Source organism: Trematomus bernacchii, unplaced genomic scaffold (assembly GCF_902827165.1).
Source record: "Trematomus bernacchii unplaced genomic scaffold, fTreBer1.1, whole genome shotgun sequence".
In the NCBI taxonomy this organism is placed as follows: Eukaryota; Metazoa; Chordata; class Actinopteri; order Perciformes; family Nototheniidae; genus Trematomus; species Trematomus bernacchii.
This window is the reverse complement of record NW_022987582.1, coordinates 11,364,430-11,386,118: the sequence shown is the minus strand read 5'-3', so window position 1 is coordinate 11,386,118 and position 21,689 is coordinate 11,364,430. Positions and strand designations below refer to the sequence as shown.

Sequence of the window (21,689 nt, the reverse complement as noted above, 5' to 3'; positions counted from 1 at the left end):
TCGCCATTTTGGGTCTCATTTTTCAGGGAAATTAATTGACAAAGTGCGAAGATTTATCAGCATATCGCCAGATTAAGCGACAAACTGAAGCAATGAGGAAATCAATTGTGGCCCTGTCGCTGTGTTCAACCTTCCTCAGCCCCCCCCCCCCCCCCAATGCCCAAGAGCCTGGGAAAAGCTGGGTGGGTCAGATTCAGTGCACTTATTTATTTATTTGAGTCGCTCATTCATCAGCCGTTACAAATGACCCTGGCGGCTGACGACCACTGAATTCCCCGCCCCCGCCCCCCTCCCTCAGACACGACTGGTGTGTGAGGAGGGAGTGATTAACATAGAAAACACACAAATCAGAGAGGAACAATGGATCCCGTTAGAGGCAGGAGAGGGAGAGCGGAGGTGTTAACTTTAATTTTTTTAGGGGGGGGACTCTGCATGTCACAACAAGCAACTCTATCCACAGGATGGTGAAATCAGACATTTTCATTTAGGGGCTGCTTATTCTTGGTTGTTTGTTAGGCCCAAATGTAGTAGTGAGAGCAAATACAAAATATGTATTGTTTTATTTTCTTTCATCAAGTGCTTATTTGTCTGACAATTTGCTAGAAACTGTCCCTTTTAGTTGATGTCTGTCAGATTTAACATACTTTTTGACCTAAATGTAAAACATTAAGTTTTAAAGATTTCTTTGGCTATTTTACGTTGTTGGATAGTTCAGCTGGTGATTAGAAAGGGCGAGGAAGAGGGCAAAGTGCGACAAGTTGGATTCAAACCAAGGCAAGTGGTAAGAACTCAGCCTCGGTACATACCAGGTTGGGTTAACGGGTAGACCCAAGCTTTGCATTTCTATATACTTTCCATCAATTTGCCGGATGAAAAGACAAATGTAGCTAGCTTTAACAGCTGTAGCTAGCTAAGTAAGTACTAAGTCACTCCTAATTGACTTATTTTAAAACAGGAACCCTGTAAAATGGTGTTAAATATGCAATCACTACTAGATACACAGTAACATGCTACTTTTATTAGAAGTTTTTACTTCAATGTATGTTTATATAAACATGTACTTATTTTATTCTGATATGGTGCAACTCTCACGAAGCCCAATTTCCCCTGGGATTACTAAAGTACTTGGATTTGATTTGTAGACTGAGGATACAATCAGCATGTTTCAGGGCCAAAATGCTTTCACAATTGTTATTTTTTGGAAAAGGCTAAATAAAACTCACACTCTTTATAGACAGTGTTTCAATCTTACTTAAGTCCTATGAAAACTGACTCCATTTGTTAAGAAGACAAAAGTATGTCTGCTGCCATCATTAGTAGCGGTTTACAATTGAGGTCCGTAGTCGAGTTAAAGGTGGGGTAGGTAAGTTTGAGAAACCGGCTCGAGATCGCTAGAATTTGAAAATACACAACGGGAGAAAATCTGTCACTTCCTTACAGAGCCCCTCCTCCAACACACACGAACGCGCACATGACCAATGAGGGCACGAGATAAGTTTGTGCACAGATGGAAGGCTGACAGGCAGGTAGGCCATCCAGTTATTTTAGCCGGGCCGGCTAAAATGATTGGTCGTGCTTTTTACAGTACTACAGCTTCCACAGATGATATTTTTTTATGGATTTTTTGTCAAAGCACTTAAGATATTCATTGCTATCGGGATGTTAAGAGCATTCCATGGAATATAACACAAAGTGTATCTCGAGCCGGTTTCTCAAACTTACCTACCCTACCTTTAAGCAACAGCTATGCAATCTTTGTCATTCAAAGTGGTATCAAAATGTTGCAGTTGTACTTCTAGTGCATCATTCATGATGTATATTGTATATCTAAAATTGTGTGTATGATTTTGCGATTACTCCAGATCATACCATTGACTGCTGATCTATGGGATTAGAAAATGTTGTTTTAAGGGATTAAAGCAACCTCCCTTATTCTTCACACACTTGACAAAAAAACAACTCATTCAAAACGTCCCACTATATCGTCCTTCATAGAAAGTACTTTGGATTTTTCTTCACTAAGAGACTTTGCATTTTTAAGAGTTCTGAATAATGAGCTAGATGTGTGTATCATTCAGTTCAAACTCCCCAGTTAGTCATTGTTCTGTTACCCACACACATTTACACACACACACTTACACACACAAAGACTGTAAGTCACATTACTGACGGCTCTGTTCCCAGGCGAGATTAGCTCAACTTTAAAATCTCCCACTTATTTTATTAGTATTGCATTTTAGTGCCGTGAAGGAGCCGATTTATAACCTTTAAACAGATCACACACATGCATATAATATTTCAGTGTGTCAGGTTGGCTGCTGGAATGTGATTGCGATGATTGTATAGCTGCAGCTAACGGTCCGACCCTGGCAGCAATTACAACTGGTGAAAGGAGTGTCGGGGGTCACAGTGAAGCAGAATTGTGTTAGCTTTTTTGGATGTTGCTAATCAAGTCAGTTCTTGTCGCTCACTGAAATGAGGCTGTCTCAGGTTCTATCTTAATACTCCTATTTTCATATGTTCGTTCTCTGTAACCCTTGGTCTTACAAGCTCTCTTATTTCATCACTATTCTGTTTCCATCTCAATCACTTCACTCACTCTCTTAAAGTCTGTTTCCTCCTGCCAAACTAACACAAAGACGCACACACACATACACACACACACCAGGTGACAGCTTGGTGACAGTTGTACGCCAGCCGCCTGATGGGGAATGATGAGGGCTGGAAACAAATGAAAATAAAACGTCTAATTATGTCAGAGGCGCCTTGACGTTACATCACTGTTAAAACACATTTAAAAAAACATCCAGCAAGTCCCTCACACACACACACACACGCGCACACACACGCACACACAGCAGGCCCCCGTGACGGATGGAGGGCTCTCCTGCAAGCGCTCAGTCAGGCTGTCAGGCCACTGGCGGCTGCTGCTTCTGTCATTGACTTAAAAGGGCATCAAAGAGCCGTGTGTGGGACATTACCGAGGCCGAGGGGAAACTGCTGGGCTGCAGCATAAAGACACTTTCAGAGAGCCTGACTCGGGCTCCTATCGAGGGGCTATTATTCAAGACAGTATCCTCCCACCGCCCACCGCACCATCTGTCTATCCAAAGCTTTTAGGAAGTAAAAAAAAAAGCAGACCCACAGTGTACTGTACTTTAAGACCAATGGCGTTTGAAAGAAAAAGCACTGAATGTATAAACAAACAACAATACCCAATTACTTCAATACAAAGTTTCCTTTTATTGTTTTATCGAGTTGTTGGCATTCAGTCTTTCTTTCTTTTTGTTCCTATTTTGCAACATGGAGAAATGAACACTGGCCCGTTTCAATGTGGGAAAACACACTCTCGAGGATCAGATGGATTCCATGAACACACACTCGCTGACCAGCTGGGTTATGGAAAGACGTGCTTGGTGACCAGATGGATTTTGGGGAAATACACATGACAACAAGTTGGAATTGGGGAATAAACACTACCTCAATTCTCTAATCAAGCAACCCTCTAAAAGTCTGAAGGATGGCAGAAAACAAAAACAAACATTAAATCCAGACATGTTTTCCCTATCATTTGTATTCATATCCGACAAGACTATCTGCAATACCGCCAAGAAATGGTGCCCGACTGTCTCTGGATGTTGAGAAATCACTACAGATGGACAAGTCATGGCTTTTGTCAGCCAAAAATGTGTGTATGTTTTTTTTTTCCAAACAAAGCTGTGAAGAATCCTAATTAATGTGAGATTTTCACAGTTAACACGCTCTTTATTGTGTCTAGAGCTATAGAAGAAAGAAAAAGTTCATTTAGTTTGAGCCAAGTATAGAGTTTCTCGATAAATGACCTTTTGTCCCAAACTCCTAAGAACACTATTTGCCAGTTAAAAGTATTGTGGCAGTTTAGATTGACTGTGGTTGTGTTTGTGGAGGAGTATGGGAGTAATGCTTCATGGTTGAGGTTACTGGCTCTCGTTGTCTCACCTGTGTGCGTCCTATAGTGGTCCTTCATGGCCGACAGGTTGAGGAAGGCGTAGTGGCAGGACGGCCAGGCGCACTTATACGGTTTCTCCCCACTGTGTAGTTTCATGTGGTTGTTCAGGGCCCATTTTTCACTGAAGGAGCGATCGCACAACTCACATTCAAACTTCCTGCAAGAGTAGAGAGGTAGGCAGAGGGGAATGAGGAGGAGGAGGAGGAAGAGGGGAAAAAAACGAAGAGTTATTTACTGATCCCAAAGCTGACGTAAAATGCTAGACGATCTACCTTGTGAGGGAGGAAATGGGGGTTGCTGGGTACTCGTACAGGGCCAAATGACTGTGTGTTGTACATCTACGCCCACATACACACACACACACACACACACACACACACTCAACACACACACAGAATGCAGTTGGCTGCTGGTGTGTCATGTCTGTATAAGCAGGCATTGATTTTTCTGTCCTGGCCTGCCACCTCCACCATTTATTCTCTGCTTTGCACCAGGGCCCAGAGGACTAGAGAAATTCTGTTACAGTCCACACACACACACACACATACACACTCATACACACCCCGCAGGGCCAGTGGGGGGAATATAGTTCACCTGTCCAGCGTCCCTGACCACTTAGCCAGGGCTAAATGAACAGTTAGCAACATTTTACCTCCCGCTTCTCTCTTAAGGCTCCTGTATCAGAGCTTCCCGCCATTTTAACTTCTCTGCAAACTAGGCTTACCACGATAGTCGGTGATAACGGTCTGACACTTAGCCTCCATTGTCTTTGTAAGAACATGTTTGTATAGAAAGCAGGGTATCAGTGCTTAAGACTGCGTTGTTCCATTAAGGAAGAGTTCATTCAGCCAATCTTCTTTTTCTTTGAAAGCTGCACAACAGTGGAACTCAATCCCAGTAACGATTAGAGAACAAAACACCTGCAGTTTATTTAAATCTAACTTAAAAACATGATTAGTGGAAAATCAGCTCTATCAACACTGACACAATCTGCACTTTACAACGCTCTGTTTGTGCCTTGACCTGTTGCTATCTGTCTGCTTAGTGAATATGTATTTTAGTTTAGTTTTTATGTTTTTATATATGCTTTTATCATAATATAAGCATCTATGTTGAATGTTGTTTTACTGATTGTGTTTACCTGTCATTTCAAGTGAATTTCTTTTTAGGATGACTTTCAACATCTGCCCAGGGACTGCAGATGAAAAATAGCCTGTTGGCTAACTCTGGCACATTTACAGAAATGTCAATCAATGTGCACTGTCAAATAAATAAATAAATAAAAAAATTAATTTAAAAAAAGAGGCCCCGTAGCCAATGCTTGATATAGACGCCCAACAATAAAGATGAAAGTAAGCACATGGAGCATCATTGACTTATATCTTGAATACAGAACTATTAACCTAAAGCCGAACCGTAATACTAAACGCACAAAATGTTATCTATGCGCCGAAGAAAGCTGCCAAGAGTCCGTCACAGTCAGATGAGTTATCCCTGCCCATCAACGTAAAGCCCAACCCTAGAGTGTTCAAACCAGCGAGACATTTTCTCCAACTGTGTCACGCCTCCTACAAAAGTATCACTCCAAAAAAAAAAATTAGTTCAGCTTTGGGTATCCAGTATCCTTCCAATTAATACAAAGCCCTATTCATCACATGTTGTGTGTGTCTCTTCAAGATGAAGAAAATGTGACTATTGTATAGCAAGGCAAGGCAAGGCAAGTTTATTTATATAGCACCTAGGCATAGTGTTGTTTTCTTTACTCTGGACATCCGTCTGTTCTTTATCCCGACACCTACCACCCAACAAAAGGTTTTATTTTGTTGACAATGTGTAGGATGTTTGCACCTATATTCATCTGCTGTGTTATTAGGCTTCAAGAAACGCACACGGGTAAAAACAATAGAAGCAGCCTGTGCTTGAATTAATCTTTACCCTCCGCGATATAATTTAGGCACAGGATGACTAATGTGCGAGTCATAAACAAATGAAGTCGGGTTTTGGGGAGCATTTGTCTTGCGGCGAGGGCCATGTTATTTTAGGGAGGGCGGCTGTCTTTAAGTCCTGATTGTGTCGCTTAATCCCCGTGGTATCTGTTTCATAGCGAGCAGCATGACACTCACCTGAACAAATAATGACTCCAAGCAGCATGTAGCATGTGTCTGAATCAATAATTCAAACTCATACATCTTCCTTACTGGAGGAAGGATGGTGGGGGGGGGGGGGGGGGGGGCAAAAGGAGAATGAGAGGGAGGGAGGAAAAGGAGGGAATTAAAAGATGGGGAGGTGGAAAGAGAGATATAAAGGAAAATGTGTTCTGGCTTCCATATCAATCTCTATGTCCCATAAAGATGAATCTGAATGTGATATGGATGTCATCCAGTTGAGAGGACATTTTAAGCTCACTTACCAGGAAGGATGGAGCGGCTTTAAGATGGCGCCTTTATCACCTGGCTCTAAGCTTGAATGCAGATTTAAAATAGTTCTCATCTACTTCATTTGACCAACAGATGTACGTCTGCATCATTATTCCCTTCCGTTTTTCCTCCCTCCCTGTGGTATTTATATGGAGCAGCTCGTCGCCCGTGCCACCGTGGGAGAGGTAAATAAGATGAGTGAAGAGATGCTATCTTTTATTGTAAGCATTATGCACAACACTCCTGCTTTATGAGCTAAACGGGCCATTGTTTATCACGGGGCGTAATCGCAAAGTCGGGCAGGCCTTGACGTGGGCACCCTGGGATGGAGGGAGAAAATAAAGGCAGGAGGGAGAGGAGAGAAGATGGAGGAGTCGGGCTGGCAGAGTCGACTATCAGTGGGGGTTTTGTAAGGATGAGAGGAGGGTTTGCGTCTGTTTTTATGGGATCAGATGGAGCGCTTTGATCTTGTCCCCGCATGTCAGATCCCGTCACGATCCACCGTCTCGCCCATACATATGCATACTGCCTCTAAACAGCTACCATGCAAAACACACCGAAGGTAGGAGGTGGAGGGAAGACAGATAGAGAGAGAGGTTGAGTGAATTTGTGTATGCATGCGTATAAAAGAGGGAGAACGCGAAAGAGACAGGAGTAAGAGAGAAAAGAGAGGTCTGCTAATTTAGAATATCATTTTAGAATGCTTTTTGCAAATGGAATTCAAAACCAACCACGTTTAATTCAGACATTCTGCTGAAGCAACCTGGTTTATGATTCAAAACAGCTTGAGAGAAATTCTGGAATTATAGTTTTTATAATTTCTAGATATATCTCAGGTACCCGAGTGCAACACATGGCTATTACAGATTGACAGGTTGTGAATTTGGAGATTAATTTGGCGGTCTAAAGCAATTTCACATCACATATGCAATTATACAATGACTTCTAAAGACAAAATAGATGCATGTACTTTTTATAGTTGAGTAGAATAGTTGTGTGCACGTCAAGAGAAAAGTATTTGATCCCTGAAACCAGTGCTTTGAGTCTACACAGGTTCCCTAAGGCAAGTAAAAAAGTATGAGAATGAAATAAGATGTGAATATGACTAACTGACGGCTGACATTACAATAACGTAATAACGATCATGTGTGCCTAAGCATGTTTTAGGTGCTGAGATCAGTTTCGCCACATTGGTATATAAGTAAAGAAGTTGTAGAAACAATCCAAGTAAAAGGAATCTGTGATGGTCTTGATGTATGGAAAGACCAAACCACAATCAACAATCTTAGAGCAACAAGAATATAAAAAGATAAGAGAGCAAATAGGGAAAAACCATTCATTAGAATAATAGCTTTCGTTTTGCATTAACTGGCTTTTTCACATGGCGGTCAAGCTCTGATGACACAGCGGGGAATACACTGTAATTGTGAATCATTTCTACTTCCAGTCATTAAATCTCTGCTTCTCTTTTTTCCTGCATCCTTCCATCTCCTCCCTTTCTTTTCCCCTTCTGATCACAAAGCCAGGCGACATGATTGACACCCCGTGCAGATTTATTCAAAGACCCAGGTGGGCCTCTTGCCTGTACGTTGAGGAAAAGCTGCATGCTACAGTGTCTATACTGTCACTCATTACCATATCTATACTGTGGTGTGATCCTGTCATCAGTTCAGGCATATAGGGCTACTGTCAGAACATCACAAGCCACACTGGCCTTAATTGTGATAGAAATCCCTCAGGAGCAGTTACTGTACTCTAACAGGGGTTGGAGAAAGGGCTTTAGTCGTAACCACTCACTCACTATCGCCACCAAGTGGTGCGGTGGTGCTTGTTGTTGAGGGGGACTGTAAATGTGTGTTCTGGGTTACAAATAAACAAACATCTTGTTTAAAAGAGGCCAGTTTTGAATGACAACAAAGATGAACATTATTAATTTCACTGCATCAGGAAAAAAAAGACTTTTTTACAGAAGGCAGAACAGACACCCCTGTTCCTCCTTACTGCAAGTGTTGGCACATCATACTAATCTATTGGCATGTTTTTTAATTGATTTTATTAATTATGTTTCTGTCTTTTTTGGACAGCCTTTCCATTTGGTGTTGGCCGGTTGGTGGGTGAGAGGAAATAATCCTCCGATGCTCTCGCACTGCAACACAAAGACAGAAAAGAGAGGAGAGAGGCCGACTCTCGCCTCGAGCCAAACTGACACAAACAGACAACTTCAAAGTGAAGACTGTTGTTTATTTGGCGAAGGGAAAGGAGGGGGGGGGGGGGAGAAAAAAAGGGAGAAAAATGTATCTGATATGCAACTGTCAGGAGAGCATTTTCACATGCAAAATAGCGAGTGAGTGAGAGAGATTACCTAGAGGGAGGAACATGACAGCATTCACTAGGGTCAGGATGGATCATCATCTTCAGCCCCCATCTCCCTCTCTGTTCTCTCTCTTTCTCCCTCCCTCCATCGCTCTATCTTTATCTCTCTCGTCTCTGTTCCCCTCCTCTCCCTTTCCCCTTTCAGACTCCATCACTCTGCACTTCGACAACCCGGCAGCTTAAATCCAGACTAAATTAGCTGAATGAAGATTAAATCATTTGGCCCTGAGCTCTCCGAGATATTGGGAGGAAGACTGAGTAAGCCTTAAATGGTGTCTGACTGGGTTTCGGACCTATACAAGAGTCTGAGGAGAGACTCTTCCTTCAATGGCGGTCAATTGAAACCTGATTAGAGCGGGGGGTGTTGGGTAAAAAATGAGGCAAAGATTAGATTTCTGGGACAAGTGTTTCCTAAGTAAGGACGCTGGCTTCGTTATTTTTCGTTTGCCCGCACAATGTCGACCGACGACAGACTTGTTCTAAGATATCGAACCGGGCAACATCATCGCTCACGGTGCTTAGAAGGATTGCTTAAGGAAAAAAGAACAGTGGTCACTTCTGTTTTATAAAAGTCCCAGAGGACAACTTTCTTTTCTCCATGAAAACCAATTGTCCAATGTGTATCAGCTGACAATGACTTCTCATTTAGTAGACCCTATTTCATAACAATAAAAGTGGATGGCATTTATAGAAACAGATCATACCAAACACTATTTCACCGTTTCAGGACAGATTGTTGGATCACAGAATAAAACCAAGAGAAACTTAAAACTCTTCCTGATTCAGCACCAGATTTTGAGCGTAGATACTCATATACTGGAAGCTCAAAGCTCATTTCCTTGTTTAAACATGCTGCTCTAATCCACATCAACTGCAGTTACACAAATCAGATGGTGCTAGTTTAACATCTAAGTGAACACAGACAACCATCTCCGGCTTGCTGCAGTGGATACAGCAACTTTAAAAAAGACTAAGTAGGGAGAAGAGCAGAATCTCTCAGGAACAAGTCTGAGAATTATCCCAACAGCAGGGCATTTTAAAGTGAAATATATCTGGAGTTATATCATACTGAGACCTGCAGGAGTGCGGCTAGCATGTCACACAAAAACAACAACTAAAAACCTCCATGAAGAGGCCACATGCGTCTGCGGAGTGTTGTAGATGAAGCTCCTCCGAGAGGACCGCTGCTGCATATGACTGCAATATAAACAACGGCGCACAACAGAGATGCTGCTGCTGATTTATGTTTACCTTCAATCCCGGGAGAAAAGAGGGGGAGGAGAGAGAGAGAGAGGGAGAAAAAAAGATAATGAAATAAATAATAAAAGACCAGGCCCATCAGATAAGCTCCTGTTTATCCCGCTGTAGGGCAAATACAAATTGTCAATTTAATGAACACGGTGGACGTGATGAAAGCGGGGTGAAGGAGCCTCCTGCCTGACAAACAATCAGGAAATGTTATCTTAATATTGTTGCGATGTTATTCAGCCCATAACTTAGGAGGGGGGGGTGGGAGAGGCCATGAGGAGGAGGGGGAGGAGGTGGCACGGAGGGGAGAGGGGGGGGGAGCAGGGAGGCACAAAGGCCAGGTCCCTCTGTGGTGGCCTTGTTATTGCCTGTTTTTATTATGAGCCATAGCTCAATAGCCCCAACCCAACTTTGAACACACACACAAACCTGAGTTTGAGCCTGGGAAGCACACACACACACACACACACACACACACACACACACACACACACACACACACACACACACACACACACACACACACACACACACACACACACACACACACACACACACACACACCACACACACACACACACACACACACACACACACACACACACACACACACACACACACACACACACACACACACACACACACACACACACAAAGTGTTTAGAATTGAAAAACAACAGGATTCGGAACAAAACGGCCTGAAATAATCTCTTTCTCCGAGTGTCTGCGCATCACTGGCGTGATGACTTGTTTCCAGACTTTCCAGTTGATTTAAAAGCTTTAATAGGTTTCACGGATATCAGACTATTAATCATAATGTTTCAAACCCAAAAAAGCTGCAAATCAAGCGCTCCAAAAAGCTTTGCGCTTAAATTAGCAGCCGCTGAAAAGTACCGGAAATCTGATTTGTGTGACACGGTTCGGTCAGAGGCCCCCAACCATCCTTCAAACGGCACTTTAAAAAGTGTCCAGATGCTTCACAGCTCAAAGTTTTTTTTGTTGCGTAAATTTAGAGCGTCGCAATCTGAGCAGCCACCAAAATTAACTATTATCTCCATATTTATATATTGCCGGCACTAAATTGCGTCGGGAAGAATTACTATCAATATGAATATCTGCGACAATAACTCAGCCGCAGTGCTGAGGACAGGATGCTCTTTATCAGGCTTCTGATAGGCCTTAAATACAGCACAAGGCAGCCATATCGGAGCTTTTTCTCTCTAATATCAGGCCGCATTAGCACCTCGTAAATCAAATTACACTCCTAGAATTTCATTAGGCTCACCTGCCAGCGCTGCTGTGCGGCAGAAATATTTATGTTTTTATGCTGCGATTGTGTGCTCTCAGGTACACAAAAGAGAAGGAAAGGGGGGCTGGGAGGGAAAATAAATGGGTGATAAACCTAATTATCTTTTAAGAATACTGAGAAAATGTGTCATAAATTGTGGCGGTCCTGAGGAGAGCTGGCGTTCTTCTGGAAGCCTGTGGGGGGCTGAGAGTTGGGGGACAAGTCTGCTCCGCTGTTTACCATCTTTAACCGGGGCTAGACTCTCGCAATCCAATTAGCGGCTTCCCCAAATTCGCTGGAAAGAGAACTCAAACAGGATGATGTACGACGCCGATCACCGGGCCCTCGACAACATGCTAATCTGATAAAAGCCCGAGCACGACTGCTAATCGCGCAAATACTTGTTCAAACTGGATCCAAATGTTATGATGGGAGTCTGTCTTGGTTATCTAATTACCTCAAAAGAATTTCACATTTCTATTTGTTTATTTGTCGCTGCTGTTTGTTAGATTATATTACCCACATCATAAGCATCTCTGGTAGCAGAAGAGGGCTGAAGTGGGGGTTGGAGAAGGTGGAATGTTCTCCGTAATTTCTTCCCCATCTGGAGTCTGGATGGTGGGGTGTCTGGGTATGGATTTTGATTAGACACAAAGGGAAATGACGGAGCCAGTGACCGTAACGACAGCCACTTAATAAAAGGTACAGTCTATACATCAGAGAGCATCTAGCTGTAAATCATTGGGCCCTGTAACGACGCACATTCCCGTCCCATTACCGAGCCCCTAACAGGCCACTCATATTTACTCTCTGGGCTTCAGGATGATTTTAAAATAATGAGCTTTGTCCCTTATCTAATTAACAGGGGCCTAGGTTCATTTGTTTATTCCTCCCCTATTTCTCCCGTTTCGTTTTAACATACAAATATTTAGCTAATTTTCTAGCAGTAAAAGTTATAATATTGATCGTGTGACTATTGTTCTATGTTTTGTGTAATTGCTGTATGTTGCAACTGGAGGCTGTTTATCCAGGATCTTGTGTGTGCATGTGCATGGTTGTGTGCGTGTGTGTGTGTGTGTGTGTGTGTATGTGTATGTGTATGTGTATGTGTATGTGTATGTGTGTGTGTGTGTGTGTGTGTGTGTGTGTGTGTGTGTGTGTATGTGTGTGTGTGTGTGTGTGCTCCACTGGGCAGAAGTAAAAGACCAGGTCCATTCTCTCTCTTATTACTGGAATTGTAATTCAATGATCACCTTAGATCACACGCGTGCCATAAATCAGATAGGCTTGACAGAGGATGAAAAATTGTATTAATAATGTGAAACTTATTATACAGTCCCAAATGCTCCCTTGATAAATGACATTGTTTGGGCCTGACAATGATTGCATTTAAAACATTATTTCTGTTTTTCTGCCGGGGTGTGTGTGTTTGTGTGTGTGTGTGTGTGCACTGCTGGACACAGTGGCGGGGGGTTTGCAGGGTGGGGAAGACAGAGGTGGGGTTCCCGAGCTTCATAAAATATTCAGGATGTTTCTCACCCTTCTCTCTGGAGTCAGTGGGCAGGCGAATGGCCGTGGCAGTAAGGGTATAAAATCTGTGTGTGTGTGTTTGGTTATGTGTGTGTGGCCAGCACAAGTGAAATGGCTGGTGGCTCACCGCAGCGCAAACGCCCAAACTTCCAAAACCACAGGAATGAGCCATGCACATCTTCAAGTCACAAAGCCGCGTACTTGCATTATTGTTATTATTACAATTACGTCACGTCAGATATTAGCAAATGTGAAGAAGTGCAGGAAGGAGCCGCACAAGGCTTATCATTTCTGAATGTGTTTCTTCTTTCTTTGTTAAATAAGTGATTCAGAGAAGAGTTTATTTTTCTTCATAACTCCATTTATGTAAGAATGCTAATATAAAAATAATGTCTAGACATGGCTTGAGCAAAAGCCAGCAGAGAGATGAAGAAAAAAGGCTGAGATTCAATACGAAAACTGGGTCTGTACTCTGTCTTTCTTCGGCATGATTTAACTACATTAGTCCAGTCTGCGTTCACTAACAACAGACACACCTCCGACTCTGGGTGTTAAAAAAGCAGTAGAGGAAAAAGCATCTGGCACAGGTCCTATTTTTTCCACAAGGACAAACACATTAAGTAATAGCACAGTACTTTCTATCGTATTCCCAACACCTATCTGGATGGATTAAGTGCTCTTGCTTAGTGCATAAGCAGTGGTGGCAAAGGATGAGCTGGCAAACCCAACCTGCCTGCCAATACTGTAAACAACACATCAAAAGTGACAGCATAACATTTTAGCCTTATGGTCTGACACACTAATCCTCCGTGTTCAAGATACAATAACAAGACATGCCCCTTTGGGACTTGTAATGATCCAGCAAACAAATCCTCTCATCCGATACTTGGTATGAAAACTCGCCCGGGATTAGACATCAGAAAAAAAAGTTACAATCTGATTTAAAGAAAACTATTGAGAATATTTCGTAAAGTAAAGACAGAACAAGAGACATTCCTCCGGGAAAAAAGCATTAGGAAGATGTTAAGGGAGCAATATGAGTGTTTCGAGGGGTAGAATCAGTGTTGGAACTTAATAAAACTCATGGAGGCATCATGCAAAATGTGTACAAGCAACACAAGCAATAAAAAAGGTTGGAGGCAAAGCAGCTGTGTGAAGAAGCCAGCAAAAAGTTATAAGAGAACAAACTGTGAGAAACTTTTATGTGCCGGATGACCAACCATCAAGTCTGACAGTACACAGGATAGACTCTTCTTCACTGTATAAAGTCAACTAAAGCGGTTTGCATATCTTTGCATATCTACCGTGACAGCAACTGAGAAGCATATTTGACACATTTTGCATGATGTTTTCCATAGCTTTCTGCAGCATTTGAATGGATGGCTTTGTGAAGAGGGGGAAATCAAAGGTGATTCACTTGTTCTTTCAAATGTCTTGTCACAGGCCAATAATAGATGGCATGAATAAGTCGCACTTTGATTGGTACTTGTACGATTCAATGTGGAGCCTCTTAAATGGAGACCTGGTGCAGCTCTGGGTTCATGGAAAGTCTAATTAAGTTCCTGGACAGTTGTGACCCAGACTGGCCTTTCCCTGTAGACCTGGCGTTCCCTCCATGGCCCTGTCTATGTCCTCTACTGTACTGTGTGTGTAACCCCCCCTGTTCCTTACTGATCTTATTACTCAACCCACCCCTCTCTCCTCCTCCTCCTCCTCCTCCTCATCCCCTGCAAATGACCATGATGGGAGGCCATTCATCTCACTCCTCTGGCCACCTAAATGAAATAAATCAAGTATTCCCCCCCCCCCCCCCCCAAATATAACAATATTTGTATTTGGGGTGGGGCAGACGTAATTGATGACTGCGGCCGTGCTAATTAAAAACAGCGGAGGTTTCATTAATCTTGGTCATTGGGTAAAGGGGGATAGTTGCTACTACAGTGTTGGGCTGGACGTGAGGGGGGGGGTAGCCTCCATCGTCCTCATCGCTCAGGTGATTTGGGCCATTGTCGAGCATATTAGCACGATAAGGTTAATGTGGAATGGCCATTAATAATCACAACAAAAGTGTTTGGTTTATAAACTCAGTCTGTCTGTCTCGGCCTTCCAACACGACGACATAGTGAACGTTCACACGTGTTTCCTGCCATGTCCCGGCTGGAGAAGTTAATTGCTTTTCTGACTTTGCTGTTGTTGTTTTTTACCCTATCCCCTGACGCACACACACGCACACACACGCACACACATGAAATTGTATACTGCTTTGGAGAATTAATTACCCGTCCCAACTTTTGCTGCTTTGCTTGTGTTTGTGTAGTCAAAACTATCCGGCCACAGAGGAGCGGAGTGTCACGGACTCTTCAGAAAAACACTAATGATGAGCAACAGGGTTCATGTGTGTATCACCTACGCTAGATTCTACACAATTGAAACGAACGCTTTTTGTGTGATTGCACAATTTGACTTCCTTTAAGACCTATGACCATCAGATATGGTGTTTATATGGTATACTTGCTTATTTGAGGCTGATTGATCATAAAATCAGAAACTATTAGGTCAGCAAACAACAATTATTTAATAAATTAATCGTTTCGTATAAATGTAAGAAAAAGGTAAAAAAAAAAAAGGTCCATCCCTGATTCTCATAGTCAAAGATAATGTATTTAAATGTTGTTTTGTCAGTTTAATATTATATATGAATAAAGTAAAAAGGTCAAATCTCAATATTTAAAGGGGCTCAAAACAGCATTACAGTATCTGTCATCTTCGCACAATGAATGACTTAGACAATTAATTTATAAGTTTTCTGCCGATAGACCCATCTATAAGTCGACTTATCCTTGCAGTTCTACAAAAGTTTGAAGTGTTGTCAATCAGCACAACAAATGTGTACAAAGACAACGATCAACAACTCCGCTCTGACCAAAGGAGAGGAACCACACAGAGAGCTGAACCAAATATTCAACATTATCCAGAAAATAAGTCACACCTGAGCCTATACTTAACAGAAAAGACGGGAACAGACCATGGAGTTGATAAAACAGTATCATATTGTTACTGTTATGCCATTACGGCGCAGACAATTTACTAAGTAGCACCTATGAACGGCGCAGATGGATATCATCATCGCTCCGTAATGGCTTCTACATGTTAATTCCAACTTTAGCTTCTCCACCACGACTCCGCCACAGAATAATGGCTGGCCTGCATCTGGTAGAGGCGGTGTAGGGCAGTGTATGAAGCGTGGAGAGGAAACGGAGAGAGAGAGGAAGAGATGGGTGGGTGGGGTGGAAGCATATGGTGCCACGCTGCCGTAAACAAGCTTTATGAAAAGACCAGGGACGTTTATTTAATCATGGAATACCTGAGGAATTGCAATGAGACACACACTTTGTCCCATTATTGTTAGCCCATAAATGTAACTGCTTTACCAGAACGACACGGAACCTGATACAGAGACAACGCACGGAAGCAGGTGAATTTATGTACGTGTGTTTGTGAATTACACTGTGTCGTAGCTATGGTACAGTGTGTGTTTGTGTGTGTGTGGTGTTACAGATGAATAGCCGGGACTGCTACACTCTGTGTATTTGCAAACAACGAGCAATACACTGAGGCAAGTATCTGGTGGAGAACCAACAGATACAGATGTGCCCTGTTTGGACTGTATTACTCAACACCACCAATTTCATTCTTCTATGAGTCTCTTTGAATGCATAAACTTTTATATTTACACCTGTTATTCTCTAGAAAGTAGTCCCTCCCAACCTATGTGATAAAAACATTATTGTTACAACCACCGGGGTCACACAAAAAAACATCAGACATCTAAAGGCACCCTGAGGGAAATGCATTTCTCATTTGTATTGAACTAAGACAGCATCGGATTAAGGCCTGGCACTTCATTTTCACATTGTTGTACACAACTGTGGTTGCCCATAGACATGGTGACGCGTAGACATACGGACAAATATCACTATGTTTGCCACATGCTGGACACAAAAACACTTACTTAAAATGGTTCTAATACAGTACAAAGAGCTGCTCTTGCAAACACAAAAACAATTGCACTGAATGTACCAGTGTGTGTCTGCGAGCCTACTTCCACATACACACACACCCAGAGCACACACACAGCTCTGGGTCAGGGGGACAGCGGTAGCTCAGAGCCAGCTGTGACCTGCCGGTCCAGGTGCTCAGGAAAACCGCTGTTAACGGCCACGATTGATGATCTAATCAAATTGTCACTACGGCGATCCGCTGCAGGGGGAGGGGTAGCATGGGTTGGGGATGTTGGTGAGTGGTGCGGGAGGGGGGTGGTTTAGTAAGAGTGGGGTAAGAGCAGGTGGGGGGGAATATCCAGGAGGCCTTGTGCATGCTTACCGTTAGCCCAAATTGAGAGTGACAGTCTCAATAGTGAAAAAGCCTATTTTTTCCCCCTCTAAGTAATGGAGGAAACAACTCCAGCGCTCTTCCGGAGGATGTCACATAATCAAGGAAGCCCCCCCCCACCCAAGACCGCCATCCACCCACCCGCATTCTAGAATGTCTCAGATCAGGCACACTGTGGCTGGAGACTTGGGACATGGAGAGAAGATACGGTACAGTGTTGGACCAATACTGAGCGGATTATGATGGGTTCAGCGATGTTTGGTGTTGAACATTCTCAAGCACACATCCATACAAAGTGCTCAACAAGTCAGGTAGAACTGACAGCAGGACTTCCAATGGACTGCATCATTTTTAGTCCAACTGGGTTATAAGGGAACATTATAATTGTTGATTTAGGGAATGAGTGTCGTGTTGCAATATATGGTGTGAAAGTGTATATTTATTGGTTATTCGTAATATATTATCGAAAGATGGTACATAAACAAATTGCAGAAATAATTAAATAACTGACGTAAACAACAGTTCAATCTCTCTTGAGTTTCACAGCATATTAGCAATGCAGTGTAGCCACATGGAAAAATATGATAATATTTCTCTAGCGGAATAAAACAAATTAAGCGGAGCTATATTTAGCTTAAAAGCGAAAAGTTCAGGAAGTTGTCCAACTTAATAGTGGCCTTGTTGATCGCTGCCTGTTCCGCGCGTGTTAATCACCTTCCCCAGGATGTATCCACCACTGCCGCTCGCCCGTCCAGCTCGCATTAATTTAATCGCTGCTCAGCTAATTCATTGATTAATTGGCTCATTAGTGATGCCTGGCAACATCCATTTCTGCCGTGACAGTCTGATGTTTCAATAGAAAGAGAAAAACAGGCTGGCAAAAGCCCAGTTTCTTCCACAGTCCCAGTGTACATAATGTCCGACCACTGTCAACAGTTAGCCGCCCAATTGTGTCACTGTGCAACTCCTTGCTTTTTGTGCCACGGGATGTGAAATGAATATGAAGGTGAACTGCTCTCCGTTCTTGTCGGCTTGAGTAATGTCACTTGGGTTTTTGGCTGCGGGTGACATCATTGGAAGGGAAAATAAAAAGTTGAAAAGCTGGAGGGACTGTTGGAGCTGCACTACCGAGATGAGGTAGACGCGGTTATTAGGAGACAAAATACTGCTGCAGATTTATTCCACAAGTCAAGGTCATGTTGCTCTGACATGAAGAGTGGCTTCTAACTGTGGGACGAGCTGTCGACTAAATTCTAACGTTATTATTACTAATAGGAGCCGATGGGACCCCACTGCACCCTGCGATGAAGAGCTGGGTGTTGGAGTGACCATTGACAATACATGGATAGGACTGCTCAAGTGACATCACATGACCAGAAATGAGTTAATATGACCTCTGACCTCTTTACTCCAAGACACATCCCAAATGCATAACTAATGCAAGGCGGTGGTCATATTGTGGTTTCTCTTGTAATAAGTGAGACCACAGAGGTAGAGATTTTATTATTCAAGTGTATCAGCTTTTCAGAGAACCAACAAGCTCCTCTCACACCCCCCCTACCCACAAACACACACTCCTACAATTCTGCACCATATGCCCATGACAAGTGCATAAAAATCGTTCCCAAGCGATAGCAACGGGCCAACCCATAAAAACTTAATGCACCTAATTTTCCAGTAATCAAACTTTTATAGACTGCAGTGGCTTTTAAACTAACACATTTTAATTATCGCTTAATTTTAACAGCAATATTAACGCGATCCCTCATTCTGGGAGTGTTCATTCTCCATGAAATATTGAGTAGGGTAAACAGCGAGGCGCTGTCCGCTGGCTCCTGTTCAAACAGGGAGCCAGCAAACACAAAAGGTGAGCTAGGGGTCGCTGAGGCCTTGCCAGTACCAAGCCGGGACTACGTGAGCTGCACAGACCTCTGGGAAACGGAGTGCAAGTACACGGAATGAACTGATGTTGTACTTTGTGTACGATTACTACGTGGCACGGATCACTGGCGTATGTTGGTCAGTGGTATCGAGCTCCTTCTGCCATACAGTTGTTTGATTTGACGCAGATGTGATTGATTTGTCTTTCTTTTTTCTATGACTTAAGGGTTTTCCACTGTGAGTTCAAATATTGTCGGCTACTTTCAAGATAATATTTCTCTTCTGACTTTTCTGTGCTGCAAATCACATCCCCCACTTACAGTATCAGAGCAGGATGTTACTGACTGTTGCCCTTGGGTGGCTGAAAACTAGGCCTTACCACCCAACACCAAGCCAGAGAGACAAAGTGCTGACACGGGCAGATAAGGGGAAGAAGAAAGAGAAAGATTAAAGAGCAGATTCATTATCAATAATTAAGGGAAAGGATTTATTCTAGTGAATTAGGGGTTGTCTTTATCTACTCTTTATCTCCCCATCACACTGCTAACTCTTTCTCTTTGCCTCCCTCACAAACATACGTATGCCCCACACACACTGGCTCATGGTTTTTTGTGTGACTTGACCCCTGCCTGCTCCGTGTGCTCCATATTGCCTCCATGCTGGCTCCAGGCAGGGCTCTTCCGCCCCTGCTCAACCCGCCAAGCCTGGATGGTCCCGGACCTCGGTGCCGGGGCAATATGGCCACGCTGCACGGCATGCTGGGACGCGGCTGCGAGCCCAGAGCCTGGCGCTGCAGAGCCAGCTGCCCGCTCAGCCGAGCTCGGGCCCCTGGCACAGCGACGTGACCTACCGCAGCAACGTATGCATCAAATCTGCCATATGTACATACAGATATGTGGTGCATTATGTAAAACTGAATTAATGCTTTTTGCTGCATTTCACTTGCACCGCTGTATCACTTGCTCTATTTGACCTCCTTATTTATTTGATGTTTTAGGTATATTGTATGTTGCACTGTTGGTGGGGCCCAGGACTCAACATTTTTGATTGCCATCAATTAATCTGTAGCTGTCAATAAAACATTTAAAGAGGCCCAATTATGGTTTAGGGGTTCCCCTTTCCTGTAGTTTGTTATATAGGTTTTTTTGCAGGTCAGCAAAGGCTAAAATCACCAAATTCAAGCGGGAGTTTCTCTCCCACACACTCCCCCCTGCTTGAAACTCCTCCATTGGACTCCTTTGTTTACTTCCGTAACATAATGACATCACTATGTACTGTAACACTTGCACTTCGATTGGCGAGCGCTCCAACACATTGTAGGAGATAAACTAAGGGGCTGGATATTTCTAAGTTGTTGACCAATCCAAACAGAGCCAACCAGCTAACCAATCAGAGCAGACTGGGCTCTGGTTTCAGTAACATGTGTGCTGCAGCACAGGCAGTATGAGAAAAATAAAGACCTTTTTGGACATTAAAGTCATGGGAAAAGTGACAATATGTATTGTGGATCTTGTATCCAAAATGAGTGAAAACCAGTCTATTTTCTCACTGAACTAACGGATGCTCTGAGTATCCCATCATTATTTTGTGAGTCATCACACCTGCGCTGCATGCGTCGTGCTAGCTATTTCTGGATCAGCACTCATGCCTTTTCACCTGGTTTTCTGTTTTCTTCAGAGGGATTTTAGCACCCGCTCACTTGGCTCGACATACATTAGAAAAAACAGGCCAAACGGTGAGCAGATTTTAGCAATTAGAAATCTCCAAAACAGTCTCTCCAGCTGCTTGTATCATGCCTATTTTTCCTCCCCTCTACTTAAACAAATATATCTTTCTTCTGGGTTGTCAGCACTCCTGTTTCAAGAGTGATGAGTGTATTAGTTGGAGGAGTTTATTATTACAAGCGTGAAAATGGCAGGCGTTTTAACAATTACCTAAGAAAACAGGTATGTGAGACGGGTCAGTTGTCTTTTGGCGCCCTGTTTTTAGAGAACTAATTACAAGCAATTGAGACAAGGTCGCCGCTGTCAATCAAGTTCTCAAGCCCCTCCCTTGTTTTTGAAGTGTTGGTTTAGGTGCCTTGCAGACCTACCGTCAGGGAACACACACACAAGGTTAAAATGGTAAACTACAACAACAAAAAACACTTTCCTCCTTGTTGCTTTAAATTATTATTTGTGACTATAACTTATGTTTGTTTGGTTAGGTTTAGGGTTAAATCATCAATAAATAATGTGTTGTTTTGGAGATACTTTTGGTTTCCATTTGTTAATGATGGTAAAAAACTATTTAAACAAATAAAAACTAAATTAAACTGTAGCAGAATATATATTTTTGGGTTGAGGGGTGTCGTTTTCTGTAATTCAAACGGCACATTCAAATCTGATATATATTTTTTGGTTTAGACACAATATATCTCTATTGTTCGCCTGTGAATGAAACGGAAAAGGCTTCATGATGTGCGACACTCAATCAAAATCAATCAAATCAAACTATTGGGTATACTTTTTACGGATTCTGAAGACTATGCAACCATTCTTGCTCAGATCGCGGCCCCATTAACTAAATAACG

The 21,689-nt window shown here is 42.9% G+C and overlaps 1 protein-coding gene across 1 annotated transcript in view; it reads right to left on the bottom strand.

Annotated features, from left to right (window-relative positions):
- Positions 1-21,689, bottom strand: part of znf407 (zinc finger protein 407) — a 138,504-nt gene that overhangs the window by 52,932 nt on the left and 63,883 nt on the right. Inside the window, exon 6 of the mRNA XM_034128001.1 lies at positions 3,979-4,145. Within this exon, the coding sequence (XP_033983892.1) occupies positions 3,979-4,145 (167 nt within the window). The remainder of the gene's footprint in view (positions 1-3,978; positions 4,146-21,689) is intronic.